A 15,000-nucleotide genomic window follows, 5' to 3' on the forward strand; every position below is an offset into this window, starting at 1 on the left:
CAATGTAGCTGTTCATGCCATTGCATCGGTTGTTGGTCCTGAAAAGCCAAGGTGGCTACCCGTATTTCACGCCTTTACTGGTTGTGATACTGTTTCTTGTTTCTCTGGGAAAGGGAAGAAGACTGCATGGATCACGTGGATGGCCTGTGAAGAAAAAAAACCTTTGCTTTCCTGGAATTGTCTAACAACCCAGATGATGTGAGTGAAGAATGCTTGAGAAAGCTAGAACGATTCATTGTTCTTCTGTATGACCACACTAGTGCCAGAATGACGAGGCAAGCAAGCAGCTGTTTGCACAGAAGGGAAAGTCTATTGAATCTATACCCCCAACTCAAGCTGCTCTTATCCAGCATACTAGAAGAGCAACATACCAGGGTGGACATTGCTGGGGTCAAGCAATTGTTCCAGTGATGAACTTGCCATGTCCAAGTCAATGGAGATGGATGACGACTGATGCTGGCTGGAAGCATTACCAGCCGGATCATCATCTTGTGATGCACTTATTAAATGTTGCCGCAAGAAAGGTTGCAGGTCTAACTGCTCATGCATCAGAGTGGCTCTTAAGTGCACTGCACTTTGCGGTTGTGGTGAAGAATGTGTAATAGATTGATTACGCTACTCAAGGTAGGCAGAATAACTGATTAACCAAAACTTGATATAATGCTCCCAAAAGTCGTGCCACAGCTTCATTGTACTGAAAAATTCAAGATGGCCGCTATTGTTGCAGCCTGCAGTTACTATCACAAGTCATTCATACACCCCTCCACTCAATCCCTATGCCAAATGTACCACGCACCTTTTAAAAATGTATTTGGCAACAATGTTGCTGAGGTGTGGGGTATTTAATATAGTAACGAGAGAAGACGCTGGTTAACTGCAGATGGCCCCCTCTTTTCGAGGTCACGTGATCTGCTTTTAAATACTGAGACTTTCTTACAAAAACTCGTATTTTCTCTGAAAGTGCTTTAACTGCCCACACTAAAGAAAACACTTCCTAACCAGTTTCGTTGTCTTATGATCATTGACAGGTGTTACATGTGAAGCAAACCTAGTCAGAAGAACAGCAGTTTAGTTGTGAAGGCCAAGGTCATAACGAAAATTGCCTTGTCGTGCGTAAAAAATAAAAGCTTATAGTGTCCTGTGTTGAATTGTTAGGTGATGATATCATGATGACAAATATAACTAATACCAATGTAATTTGAAACATTTTGAATTAATAATAGGCCAGAATGGCTATCTTGTAAGTCTAGCCTCGCTTTCATGCATAATGGCTCCTTAAATGGCCTAGACCTAATTTCTGTCAATGGCTCCATATCAAAATCTCTTCAGGTTGCCATAAACAACCTCTGAGCAAAATTTGATGCTTTCTTCACAAAGTGCAGCATTTTTCACATATCCGCCAGACTACCTTTGAATTAGTAGGCACCGTCCTTAATTCGTCAAAATTCACAGTTACTTTTCTTTTTGTTACCTTGAAAACATATTAAAAGATCGGCTTTCCAAAACAAGCGGTTGGCAATTTCACAGATGGCTTTTCGGGACTTTTGAGAAACGGGCCCCTGGTGCCAGAAGATTTTACTTGTCAACTGGCTAGGACGCCTGAAGAGGCAATGGCTTAAGCAGCCGAGTTTTCTGAGTGAAGTAGCCGTCTCTTTTCGTCAGCTGTCAGTACTTACTGAAACCACCGAGAGTGAGACTCGTACTGTAACACAAATGTTGGCATTGTCACACAAGGCAATTATTGTCCTTTTTATATAAGAAAAGAAACTTTAGTATAATAACAATAATTTGAAAGCCTGAGAAATTACCTCACTTAGGTCAATGAGACCAGAAAATTGACGAAACCTTTGATCAATTAGCAGATGGGCCTGTCCAATCGTCGTCCTAATCTGTCCAGTTACTAAAACAAATAACATCAATACATGAGTCATGAAATTCTAGAGGAGATTGGTTTTTGAAGGGAAGATTGAGGTGGGGAATTACAATAATGCTACGCATCTTGTTGGCTGTTTTACCATCGCATATACAACGCACGCTTATGGAATAATAATGCTAAATATTGAGAACAAAGCTGCCTCAATGAACATGACAATCGTACCTTCATCATGAAGATTCTCCTCTTCATTACTGATTTTATCCCATTTTTTACAGGTGTCATTCAGCCTGTCTGTCTCTTGTTTCAAAAGATTCCTAAAATGTGTTGAGTCATGCTCATGTTGATCAGCAGGATCACTCTCCATTGACTCAACATCTGCACAATTAACGGCCACTGGCTGCATCAGGGTTTCTGACATTTCAGTGCTGTTTTCATCGTTTACAACTTCAGCTACACTTTTTTGTCTCTCTGCATCATGGGGCTCTTCCATAGGAATATCACAAGCTGTTGATGGAGGTTTAGTATCATTGATTTCAATACCTTGTCGGTCAATGTTTGAGGAGCCAATTGACTCTTCTGCAACTTCACTTGTATTTTGTGGCTTCCCTGCCTTATCTGGTGCTTCCATTAAACATTCACCTGATGTTGACAATGACTTCTTTTCAACATTATTAGTATTGTCTTCATGTGTACTTGAAATAGCAATTATTGACTTATTATAGGCTGCCACAGCATCTTCCAAACTCTCATCTTGAACTTGCTTGACTTCTGGTTTCTTAGGGCTAAGACTAAAAAGTGATGACGCCGAAGATGGGAACATGAATTCTTCAGCACTGTTTGGACTAAGGGGTTGAAAGGTGAATGTTTTTGATAAATATGTAAATGTATTTACACCAGTCGGAGCTGTGAACTTGAAGTCAGCTGGAGCAAAAGACAAAGTTTCATTTGCAGATATTGCCTCTGACTGCACTCTCTCTACACCTTCTGTGCTTCCTCGTCCAAATGATACAGTATTTTTTAGTGAACCAATGTCAGGCAATTGCTTTCCTTCGCTGCTTTTTGTGTTTTCTACTGATGACATCTGCTCCTTTCCCCTGTCATTTTTGTCACGTTTGGTGAGGCAGGGTTCTTTTGATCCCTCGGCTTTGACCTTCTTGGCTTGTGATCTTGTCTTAACTTGACTCTTCGGTTCAGTTCCGACTGAAAGGAAAGGTAAAAGATTTTAGTACTTTCCATCAAAATGACATACCAAAAGTGTTCCTGGTGCATTTTAGGAGGTACAATTTCACCAGTGAATGAGTCTTGTGATTCTCAACTCATCGCTCTGGGTTCAATTAAAGCAGTGGATGTATAAATTTCCCGAAATCTATTGCAATCTTTCTTATGCACCTGTCACCAGGTGCCCAGGGTGGGGGTTTACAGTGACAGGTGCATTAGTTGAGAGTATTTTGAGTACTCCAAAATCCATATCTTAGCTGGGACAAAAATCTGCATTATTCTGGAATAAAGGTCCTCACCGACATTAGTAAAAACATCCACATTATATACATTGAAATTATACAAACATATTCCACACTGAGACAGCCTATTCGGTGCTTCTCCTCATGAAAATGGCCATTCCATTCCATTGGATGAAAAAGACTAATTTTTAGTCACAAATTGTACCTTGATTGGTGTTGCTAACTGACGGTGGTCTGGAGCGGGAACCTCGACGTGTGACAATACCAGTCTTCTCTGATTTCACTTCACCCTATTACATAAAATTTAACATTTAAGTCAGTTGAAGATCAGGACAAAAAACACAACAAATATCATCATTTCCTCTTACCTTAACCGGTTGTGTAACTTTAGATTTGGGATCAACCCTTTTGACAGGGTGGCTTTTGTTATCATCCCCAGAGGGTGGTGACACCTGTTTTGCAAGCCTAGCTGAGGACCTTGTCACAGGTTTAGCGGATTTATTTGGGGCAAATTGTGCAGGCTTCATAAGTGGAATCATTCCATTTGCAGGATTCTTCGATGCAGTGGCAAACAAATTAGCATCTTTTTCATGTTTAACTTGTCGCACCACAAATGATTTCTTCTGAGGTTCACTTTGTTTCTTTTGCTTTCTTTCTTCGCGCCACTTAAGTAATTTTTCCCTTCTACTGAGCTGAGGTTGAGGGTGATTTCCTCTTTGGTTTTCTGCAAGAGAGAATTATCATCTCAAACTTGACTATTTTTGCTCATATAGAATCCGAAAACCTTCAAGCATAAACTGGTTTACTTGTGTGAAACTGATAAAAGGAAAACGAGGCTTACACTGAGGTATAAAAGGCAACCGTCTGTGAATCTCTTTCTGAGCCCCAGCAAAAGAATCACACATATGACTTGCAATTGTATAATATACACTTTGGTCCATAACCGAACCGAAAGAAAAACACATGTTTGACTGGCTAGATTTTTTTCCAGTGCAGGGTGAAGAGAACACAACCCGATTCTAAACGAATAATCCGCTTTAGCTTCCTTCCTAGGACTTTGCGGGAGAGTCACAACTCAACGTTCACCGATTGCGATCAAAATGAAAATCATTTCATTATTTGCGTTTTTTAACTCTGATCTGTTGCCCATTTATGAAAATGGCGGGTTTGCAATTTTGCTAACGTTAGTCGTTACAATGTACTGTTACATGAACATTTGCAATCATGAACAATGGCTTATTTTTAAATACACGTTACCAGCAGTTTTGGTTTCCATTTCACTATTTGTGGTATCAGACACGTTTTCATCAACCAGCGGCGATAGAGGCATCCTTCTTCGTTTGGAAACTTCATCCATTCTGGAAAGATGGCGGTTTTCGCTCGCTCGCTGGGCCCTGACATTTCGATTTGTGGACGCTCCCAATTTTCCACGACATTTGTAGGAAGACTGATGGTCGTAGTTGAACTTCTTCGCCGCAATTTTTTCCATTATCTACCGGATAGTGCTTATTCTAATGCCTGTGTTGATTGCAAAGTTGCTTTATCGTCTACGATTGACTGATTTTAGAGAAATTCTTGTTTAAAAACCTCAACAGAGTCCACAAAAACCAACCATGTCAATTGCTTCTTCGTTCGAATTTGGGTCCAACGTTTTGCTTCACAGCGATTGGGCAAATTTGAATATAACTACCAATCATATTTACGCAATTAAAGCACGTGATATGATTTTCTGACACAACTTTCGACATGTCACAGATGCCTTCTGCGGCCAATGCTGTAAACATGGGAGCTGCGAAAATAACACTGTCTCCCATCGGAATTGTTGTCATCGGTCTTGTAGTTGTCGCATTTGTCTTCTACTTGTCCACTGACGGAGGTGCCAGCGAATTTTCAAATGGTTATTCTGCTGGAGAAGACACAATCTCGATGAAACATCTCATTCAAACAGGAATATATCTTGCCGAAAAAGGAGGAGAGGTTGTCCGGAAAATCCGCCGTGGTGAAGATATTGGGGTAAGTTAAAATCCCTGCCAATTAATGGAATATTACCAGAAATCGTCCAACGGGTGAAAGAAGATAAATGCAAGTGAAGTAGTGTGCGTCGTGGTTTAGATCAGTCCTGTTTGCTGTGTATTTGTTTAGCCGGATTTAATTTTCTAGCTAGTGTGCATATTTTAAGTGGCATTCTTGAGTATTTTTAACTTAATAGTTATCTTATGAACTTGGTTGATAGTGTTATATCATGTTCATAAAGCTGTTTTGGATGCGCTGCCTCGTGGCAAAAAAATGAAAGTGCAATGACAAGGTTTACATTGTAAACTTGCAACGTGTACACTAATTGATAATTTACACAGATCTACAAGTACTTACAGTAATGCTTGAGGAAGAGAACATACTTAAACCGAACAATTCTTTGCTGGACCTGTTACCCCTGAAAATAAACTTATATTGAGTTTTGAATGATTTACAATGCAGCTAGAGAAACATGTCCCATAAAATTGTTGAAAGTTCACTTTTCATTTGTTGATTCTTCATTGCTCCCATTATCATAGCAACATAATTGTGCCCTAAACAATTTTACACCAGTGTGAGGATAGAGCAGTCATGAGAGAGTGTTTTGAGACTGTTGCAACCTCTAATGGTTTAGACAGAAATCAAATTAAAATGAAAATTTAAATATTCCTCTCCAAGAACAGTCTTCAGAGAGTGTGAGACTTTGGCCCATTGGTCATGGAGTTGACAAAGACATGGTGTTACAAATTACATAAGATATATTCTTGGGAGATGTATAAGACAAACTGAGCTGATAAGACGTTTTATTAATTTTTAAACCTCAAACAAACATGATGAAAGAATTACCCTATCAATGATATTTGACTACCTGGATCAAGAGTGCTTGTAAATTATTAATATTTATGTACAGACCTTTTGCTAGTGCCATCTCAGTCTATACTGAATTGTGTTGGTATCTATTAAGTTGAGACTTTTTTCCATGATTGGTTTCCTGTACAATTTACGTGTAGTCTTCAATTCCTATTTGCATTTGCATAATCTCCACATAATATTATCCAAAATGAATGTTGTATGGCACTTGCAATATTGGAGAATAAAACACATATAAAAAAGTTTGTCTATACTGCAGGGCTCGAAATTGCGACTAACTTATCTCAGGAAGTCGCAAATTTGCAACTTGTTGTTACCTTCGCTCTTTTGGAACAAAAGGGTTAGCAGTTGCCACTTTGCTGCTACTTTTGCTAAAATAAATGAATGAAATGACAAAGTTATTTTGTTTCTTGTGGTGAATTTCCTCTGAAGATAGCGTAATTGTAGAGTAATTTAGCTGCGATGTTACGTGCACAGCTCCATTCTTTTGATCATTCGCCATTTTCAGCGGTTTCTTTACACCCAAGTATTGTAGGCTCATATTTTTTGGCTAAATCGCTGACAACACAATGCAGCGCAGCCAAATTGCGACTAAATTTCTGTATCTTGTTGCAAAATTGTGACTGGATTTTTTCGTTAATTTCGAGCCCTGTACCGAGTAGGTGTAATAGGTTTGTAGCAGTAAATTGTTGAAAACCTGCAGTCTTAACCCTTAATTAAGCCCTGAGGTGCCCCCATAGACGATTAAAATCTATAACTGGTAATTGGGAGTTAATTGAAAGGGGTTAACTCCAACTCCAGCTCTGATGTCAAGTTCTCAGATATATGTATCTTTCCTTTCTTTTTAGGAAGGAAGTAAAGGGAAAACACGTGAAGGAGCGAACAACCCTGTGACACTAGGAGACATGCTTTCGCACGAGACCATGTATTATGGCTTCAAAAAGGCATTCCCTAACTTGAATGTGGTGTCAGAGGAACATGACCATGGAGAAATTGACATTAATGAGGTGGAGAAACCTAATACACGAGACATCGATATTGACAGTAGCCTCCAATTTAATAAAGGAAATGAAATGGTTTCATCAGGGAATCTCTTAGTTTGGATTGATCCTCTTGATGCCACACAAGAATACACAGAAAACTTAGTTAAATATGTGACCACCATGGTTTGTATTTCCGTCAAAGGAAAGCCAGTGGCAGGGATTATTCACAAGCCATTTCTTGGGGAAACATATTGGGCTTGGGTGGGTCATGGATCATCTCAGAACATTAAGGTTCCTGAAAAAAGAGAGACTGCTTTAAAGGAACCAAGAATCATAGTTTCAAGGTCACATGCTGGCAAAGTAAATGCCACTGTGAGAGAAGCGTTTGGTCCAAAATCAAAAGTGATACCAGCAGGTGGTGCAGGTTTCAAGGTGTTGTCGCTATTTCAAGGCGAAGCTGATGCTTATGTCCATGTGACTTTGATAAAGAAGTGGGACATCTGTGCTGGGGATGCCATATTAAGAACATTAGGTGGAAAAATGACAACTTTAGATGACAAAGAAATAGAATACGGTGACGAGGAGAAACCGCGTAACGAGGGAGGACTTCTTGCTGCCATACATGACCATAAGGAGTTTCAAGATGAAGTAGCACAAAAGCTGAAATCATAGAAACCAATGAGAAAACTGTGCAGTTGAATTTATCAAAAGGGACCTTAAGATCGGAGGACGAGGATGACTAGGATTGAGAGTTTTCCGTTCTGAGCAAATGCACTTCGAAAAATGTCGGCCTCCAACCTTATGCGCAATTGCTCAGTATGACAAAACATGTTCTTGTAGTTGTCCTTGTTCTCCGATTTAAAGGTCCCTACTGTTTCAGACAAGAGATCGGTATCAACCTTGAGTTAAAGAAAACAACACGAGGTGGTCATCTGATGAGACAAAATTAAGAAATTGTAGGGCTCATTGTGTCATCAGATTACTGCCCTTTTTCAAGGTCTAGCTGGCACCTCTCAACTGACAAAATGTTGAGAGTCAGTCTTACACACAAAAAATGAAGGATGGAATGGAACCTTTTTTTTTCTCTTTTTGTTTGTTCTATTTGACCTCACTTTTTGTATACCATCTGGTCTGGTCATGATTAATGTAGGAAATTGCATTTATCTCTAGTATAACGCAGCAGGAGTAAATTTATACAAATTGGATAAGCCGTAACGCTTTTCTTCCTAAAATTGCCACTTGTTTATTTGACTCTTTCTAACACCAGACAATTATACTTGTCACTAGGAGCCCTTTAGGAAAGTGTTACGATCTATCATAGCCCTTTATCAAAGCATTAATGTTTAAAAAGAGACATACCAGTAGTTTTTGAGTGGACGTGAATGTTGTTTTGGGTAGGGTCGTACTTCCTATAGTTTTCTGTGCTAAATCCATTATCTTTGTTCATTTTATTGCTCTTTTGGCCAATCCTGAACCACCCCATTGATGAATACAATCGTCTGGCATTGGACAGAGTAGAATCTATCAATTCTCAGTCCCTTGGAGTCATTTGGTTAAGGATTTGAAATTGTACAGTTTGGGTGTTTTTCAGGTACCAGTATTTATTTCACGTTTTATTAACACGAATATCTTTCAAGTCTACAACATCCAAAAACAGCCAGCTGGTACGATGGCAAAAGCACCTATAAAATACCAGTAAAGGCTTTTGTGTTGCGTAAGCTTATGACTTCCATGGGATCAAATTGATGAAAATTTTACATTTTTATCCAGGAGTGGTTGTTGTGTCAAGTTTTAGATCTTTTTACCCTCTTGTGTGGAAGTACATATGATAATCCAAATTTAAGTAGAGTTAAACTTTATTTCCTATGGTATTTAAAAGTTCTTTATGGGGGTTTTAAGGCTTAGAATAGTTTTATAATTTGGTACAAGTTGGGACTCGAAGATTATATTAGATATGTGAAATAATTCAACATACGCATACATGTATATTTTGTCAGACCAGGAAAAAGTTGAAGTAAAAATTTAAAAAATAGGGATCTCGCTAGACATTTGTATAGAGAAGTTTTGGAGACCACTTTTCAAAGTAGACACTTTCAAAGGAGTAAAGAAGACTATTGTTTTCTTGTTTTTTGTTTTTGTTTTTTTTTTTGACAATGACATTATGGAAGAGATGTTTTCCCCATGGTGACTCAAGATACTTGGAAAAATCCACGTTCTCCTGTATTATAATAGTTGAATGTTACCTTAACACTATCATCTGCTTCACTTCAATGATAAGATTATTACTGTCAACATTATATTTACATTATTGTCTGGTTCCAGTAATTATTCAATATTGCCCTTCAAGTTTTAAAGGATCAGGAGTCAGTGATTGTCGTGGCTTAAAAAAAAAATAGACTTTTTAATGGTTTTGATAAGTTACATGATTTTACAGTAATTCTATGCTGTGACCATGTTGGAATAAATACTTTAGAAATAATTATTGTGCTCATTTCCCATTCGTACATCTCAAGTCTTAACTCATCAACCCCTCAACGCCCTAGGTGGTTTAGTAATGCCCTGTTTCAAGAATTGACTTGCAATGCACTTTTGAAAAACAGCCCATGTTTTATGTACCTTTACTAGGGAGCTTACGCAAAGACGATGACAATGCCAACAAGAATATTCTACAAAAACATTTTGTCCCTCTATTGTAATAATTTCGTAATAACCCAGAGTCATTCAGAATGAAAAGTGTGTATCAACATTGCAGGAATACATATAAAATTGGCATGAATGGTGTTGTTGTTTGGGAAGAAAACTAACAATGTCCTGTCAGGTTGTTACTCTTCCTCAACACAACCTCCAATAATTATAGTCCAATTCTTGTTGTCAGGGCGAGGACAGCAAAGAAAAGTGCCAGAATGTGAAACGCATGTGCCTGGTGTCCAGAGCCTTTGTTTTTGTTCATAAGCCCATTGTTTTGTGGCATTCTCGCAGCCCTTGTCATCATCCTTGTGTAAGCTTCCTAATGATGCAGTTCCGAGGCCAGTCTGTTCATTAAAGCCTATGTTTTTTCCAGGTTAATTTAGAGTGATAAATAGGCAAACTTTTGCTGATGCCATTTATTACATTTTGTGTCATTAACATAAGAGTTTGCTGACAGAAGGCCTCTTGGATTCTAAAGCTAAAAGAACACGCTAAACTTAGAGAGAACTGCCCACTCAATTGGCAAATTAAAGAATACATACTATATCATAGTGGTATAGTAAAAGATCATTATTAACAAATAAGTACTAGTCCATTATTTCAATTTCAATTTGTAATACACATCAGTGCAATTTTAAATAGCCTGTAAATATGTTGTTTGTGCGCATTGCTTTCAAATCTTCATGTGCTTTACTTTATAGACTATAAATATTTTTTCCATATGAAACTATAGTTATTATTAATTTTCTGTACTCTCATTAACAGCTTTTGTCCAGCTGGGCCAATAAGCATCTTCCAAATAAGACTGATCACTCTTCTTGATGTCCTTTTCCCATTCTGCTTCACACTTCTTGTACAACAACATTGCCGCCATAGCATCTTCAATTGAATCGTGCTCATTCACTTGAATATCCCACTTCAACAACTGTCTAGACAGACGTTTTAGGGAAGGAGTGGAGTTTCTAGGAAAGCCGGCTAAAGCTCTTAGTGGTATATGCTTTGATGTGTCCCTGATGAGTTCCGATGAGTGCTTCAATCGAAGAACTTTCAAGTCATTTTGCAGTGCATGCCCCACTAGAACACGATTTTTGATGATTCGCTTGACCCTATTTCTCGCTGAGCAAAAGGCAATGGCATTTTTCATGTTTCTTGGGCGAATGCCGCTCCACTGTGTTCTGTAATCCGTAATTGGTTGGTTGGGTTTAACGTACGTATCGAAAAGAACACATCCATCGTAGTCTACAATACTACATCGCCCAAGAGCGTTCGATTTCTTGTCTCCTACACCAACCATTTCACAGTCCAACGCAACGGGGCCATTGTCATTGGAGGCCTTACAATGACTCTTTACCATTCCTGGGCTACTTACCAAACTTCTTACTTCATCCTTAGAACGTAATAACAAGCTTGAAGTGCAAGAGGAGCTACTATCCTCAGAAACTGTTTCAAGATTCTTGGGGGACATTTCAACGACCGCTTCAACGCAACAGTTTTATTCGTTAATATCCCTTAACTGTCGTTTAAATTCGGATTTCTTGGCAAACTAATTCCCCCTCTATCGATGGCTTCCTTACCACGGTGTTACATACCATGGAAAAGCCTTGCGATGATAGTAAATTACAAACACCGGTGAACATAAGTCGCCACGTGGTGAAATCCGGCCGCCATGTTGGTCATTGTGAAATGGGAAAGACTGGGAACTAGGAGTTCTCCAGTTCTTCCTTTCCCACAGGCACCCCAAGCTTAGTGTGAGGAAAAGCCATCAAAAATTTGAAGATTTGTATGGGAATCCGAGAAGATAATTTTCCGGAAAAATTAAATTCAAAAGCCTAGCCTTATTGCCATTGTGGGTCGCTTCCTTCCTGTGTGCAAGCTGTTGACGAACTCTCGACACAAACCTCTGCTGACAAGTTCCAACTGAATGAAACTTAGTGCATGGAACTACGTATAACATTCAGCCACTTTAGGAAGAACTTTGATCCAATTAAGGTTAACGGTCAGAATTTAGAATGCGTGAAGCATGCTAAGATCTTTTGTTTGCAGATATCTAGCGATCTTACGTGGAATAACCACATATCTGAGATCGTAAGCGCCTGTATTTTCTGCGCAAGCTAAAGCGATCACATGTTAGGTCGGAAGAACTTTAATTCAGTTTGCTCTTGTACTTAACTTGTATAAGGCCTGTTACTGAATACGCATGCCCTGTTTATCATCATAGCCCCCGAACTCGTGCCCAGGAGATCGCGGACTCAATAGCGACAAGTGTAAGGAGCTCAGGATATCTTTTGCAAAAGATGAGCCCCAGTTTGCGTCCATTGTAGTAGATGGTAAAGAACTAGAGATGGTGACTGGTGCTAAACTACTAGGTTTGACCATATCGAGCAACTTTACGTGGAACGATCATATTAGTGACGTAATCATGAGAGTGTCAAAGCGTCTGTATTTCTTAGTGCAGTTAAAAAGATCAAGAGTTCCTCGGCAGGATATTTCCACCTTTTACACTGCTTGTATACGCTCTGTTCTTACGTGCGCAGCACCTGTCTTTTTTATGCCCTGCCAAAGTACCTAAAAGACGAGTTGGTACGAGTTGAAAAGCGGGCCATGTCTATAATATGCTCAGGACTACCCTACCAGGAGGCCATCGAACTAGTGAACATTGTCCCTATTGTAGATTTCATCACCAGGCTATGCACTAATACTTTCGACACCATTATTAAGGACTCTGAACATCTGAACCGTCACGTTATATTCTAAGGTGCAACAGGCGTTTTACCGTACTTAAATGCAAGACAGATCGTCTTAGAAATAGTTTTATTATTAGATCTTGTATTGATAATATATATATATAGATTCTTAGTTTCCCTTTTTATCATATTCGTTATACTTTTATTTTATTGTGCTTAGCTCTATAAATACTTTTTATCGATTTATTATTTGTAAATAGCAATTCAGCCTTCGGGCTGCAATGTATTGATCATTAAACTATCTATCTCTCTATCTCTCTCTCTCTCTTCAAACTTTCAATGCACAGCAGAAAAAAATTACAAAGATCAACGATTCGTCGTCTTTGTGCTATCCGTTTCTTTCATTTCATCAGCTCTAGTAATTCCAGCTTCCAAAATATGAAAAAAAAAACTAAGCAAAACAAAAAAGCTGGCTGGCTGGCTGCCAATTCACCGGGTGAAATGGTTGTGCACATGCGTATTGTGTTGACCACACCGGGTTGGTGTTATGGTCAATCTCGACCCCAGATCTCTTCTCTCTTGCGCATACTGAGGGGAAGAAGTGTCTTCTCATTGGATTTTGTGACGAACAATGAAAAGCGTCTCTGATTTGTGCATTGATGTTAGTAAGAGGAGTGAGCAGGCGCCGTAAGGTTCAAATAGCCAATTTTTGGCTGTAAGAACCCTACGGCGCATGTTTTCCTACATAGAGTTTCCCAGAGCCTCGGGTCATGCGCAGACATAAGATCTGAGGCTCTGGTTACGAGAATGGTGTCATGGTGTGCCACTTTGCTTTTTTTTGGTTTTTCGCTTTGCAAAATATGACCCTTCAGATAAAGTAGTGCAATACAAAATGGTGACAAAACCGTTGAGAAATCAAGTGGTTAATTCCATATCGTTTTTTGCCTTAAATCAATTACTCTGTGTCGGAAAAAAAAAATGAATTCTCCCTATTCGCTGTAGTTCCGGTTACAAAATTGACTTTTCTGACCATATCCGCAAATGCAAGCGCGTTTTATTTCCATACAAAGGCCGGAATTTTCTTTTTATTTACGTCGATCATTACAACACAGCGTATTACATACTGGAGCGCAATAGTTTGGACAAGAAGGCGGACATGTCTTTGGCTCTACCATCTCTTGCGTTGCTTGCGCCGGAATATTCTGTGGCAGCTGCCCCGCGGAATAATCTTGGTATGGCATTGGTAGAGGGCGATACACGTTTACGGATGGAATTAGCTGCGAGGAAAAGCCATTCGAAGAGAATGCTTGTGGAGTCTGAGAACGTCCCCACAAAGGTTGGAGACCCGGTGATGCAGGTTGGGGATTAGGTGTTTGTGTTTGTGCTTGAAACTGCTGTCCGGAAACTGGAAAAGGCGAGGACGCCGGATATCCCTGGTTAAAAACAGGAACCGGGACCGGCTGGGGACGAGAAATAGTTAGAATAGGTCGATAGAGTCTGATCTTCCAAGTTGTCTGAGGGGAAGTCAATGGGTAAGGAGGACGAGGAGCAAAACCTTGAGAGGAATACCCCTGGGGAGCCTGCCCCTGGAGAGCATACCCCTGTTGAACATACCCCTGCTGATTGAACGGATACCCCTGCTGATTGGACGGCTGACGATTATAGCTCTGTAAGCCATACCCTTGTGGACTATAACGCTGTGGAACGAATCCCTGAGAACCACCCCCTTGGGCTACATATCTTGTAAGAGGAAGCACAGGCCTGACTGGTCCCATCTGAGGAGTCTTCTCGTGTGATTTTTTGGAAGATTCGTCCTCTTTCTCTTTACCTTTTTGTTTGTTTTTGCCCTTTGGATTCTTGTCATGGTGTTTTCCTACAAGGTTTGGTTGGCTGGGCCGTGGGGGCATGTACGTCGGAGGCAACGGGGCAGGTTGGTTATACTGTGGCGCATAAGGAAAAGTGAAGACCGTGCCTTGTAACTGAACGGGTGATTTCAAATCTGGTACATCCTGATTAGCTTTCTTGTTTGGTGTTATAGGCAAGGACACTGGTGTAGCGAGACTCAGCCGCGGTATCGGCATTTGTTGTTGTTGCGGTGTATTTGCTGGCCACAATTGAGTGTACATTGGACTTGAATTCGGTTGGTATGCCTGTGGAGATTGATTCATGGCTTGTGGGACCATTGGCACAAGTAAGTATCGAAGCGAAGTTTTTGGCGCGTTGGAAGTGACTTGACTTTGTAGAGGCTGCGGCTGAGATGAAAACAGGTAACGATTGTCTCGTTGTTGCGCGGGAAATAATAACGAAGACAACTTGGGTCTAGGGGGGACCGGAAATTGCGGTGGTGGTATCATTGGCTGAGGTACATACTGAGGTTGCTGGCGAGATTGGTAGGGCTGTGGTTGCACGGGAACTCGATACTGGTA

The 15,000-nt window shown here is 40.0% G+C and overlaps 4 protein-coding genes across 4 annotated transcripts in view; 1 reads left to right on the forward strand and 3 right to left on the reverse strand.

The window, feature by feature from the left end:
- Positions 1 to 4,971, reverse strand: part of LOC137976014 (disks large-associated protein 5-like) — a 25,311-nt gene extending 20,340 nt beyond the window's left edge. Inside the window, exons 1-5 of the mRNA XM_068823258.1 lie at positions 4,594 to 4,971; positions 3,705 to 4,060; positions 3,542 to 3,626; positions 2,099 to 3,076; positions 1,809 to 1,900 (exon numbers count right to left, since the gene is read on the reverse strand). Of these exons, the coding sequence (XP_068679359.1) occupies positions 1,809 to 1,900; positions 2,099 to 3,076; positions 3,542 to 3,626; positions 3,705 to 4,060; positions 4,594 to 4,825 (1,743 nt within the window). The 5' untranslated portion in view covers positions 4,826 to 4,971. The remainder of the gene's footprint in view (positions 1 to 1,808; positions 1,901 to 2,098; positions 3,077 to 3,541; positions 3,627 to 3,704; positions 4,061 to 4,593) is intronic.
- Positions 4,972 to 5,081: 110 nt separating this feature from the next.
- Positions 5,082 to 9,681, forward strand: LOC137975352 (inositol monophosphatase 3-like). Its single transcript, XM_068822446.1, has 2 exons — positions 5,082 to 5,349; positions 7,068 to 9,681. The coding sequence occupies exons 1-2, from the start codon at positions 5,083 to 5,085 to the stop codon at positions 7,872 to 7,874; spliced, it is 1,074 nt and encodes a 357-aa protein (XP_068678547.1). The 5' UTR covers position 5,082; the 3' UTR covers positions 7,875 to 9,681.
- Positions 9,682 to 10,495: 814 nt separating this feature from the next.
- LOC137975353 (uncharacterized) lies at positions 10,496 to 11,500 on the reverse strand. Its single transcript, XM_068822447.1, has one exon. The coding sequence runs from the start codon at positions 11,353 to 11,355 to the stop codon at positions 10,630 to 10,632; it is 726 nt and encodes a 241-aa protein (XP_068678548.1). The 5' UTR covers positions 11,356 to 11,500; the 3' UTR covers positions 10,496 to 10,629.
- Positions 11,501 to 12,747: 1,247 nt separating this feature from the next.
- LOC137975036 (uncharacterized) overlaps positions 12,748 to 15,000 on the reverse strand; it is a 24,254-nt gene continuing 22,001 nt past the window's right edge. The window contains exon 11 of the mRNA XM_068822069.1: positions 12,748 to 15,000. This exon is cut by the window's right edge and continues 335 nt beyond it. Coding sequence (XP_068678170.1) covers positions 13,660 to 15,000 — 1,341 coding nt within the window. The 3' untranslated portion in view covers positions 12,748 to 13,659.

Source organism: Montipora foliosa, chromosome 11 (assembly GCF_036669935.1).
Source record: "Montipora foliosa isolate CH-2021 chromosome 11, ASM3666993v2, whole genome shotgun sequence".
Taxonomy (NCBI): domain Eukaryota; kingdom Metazoa; phylum Cnidaria; class Anthozoa; order Scleractinia; family Acroporidae; genus Montipora; species Montipora foliosa.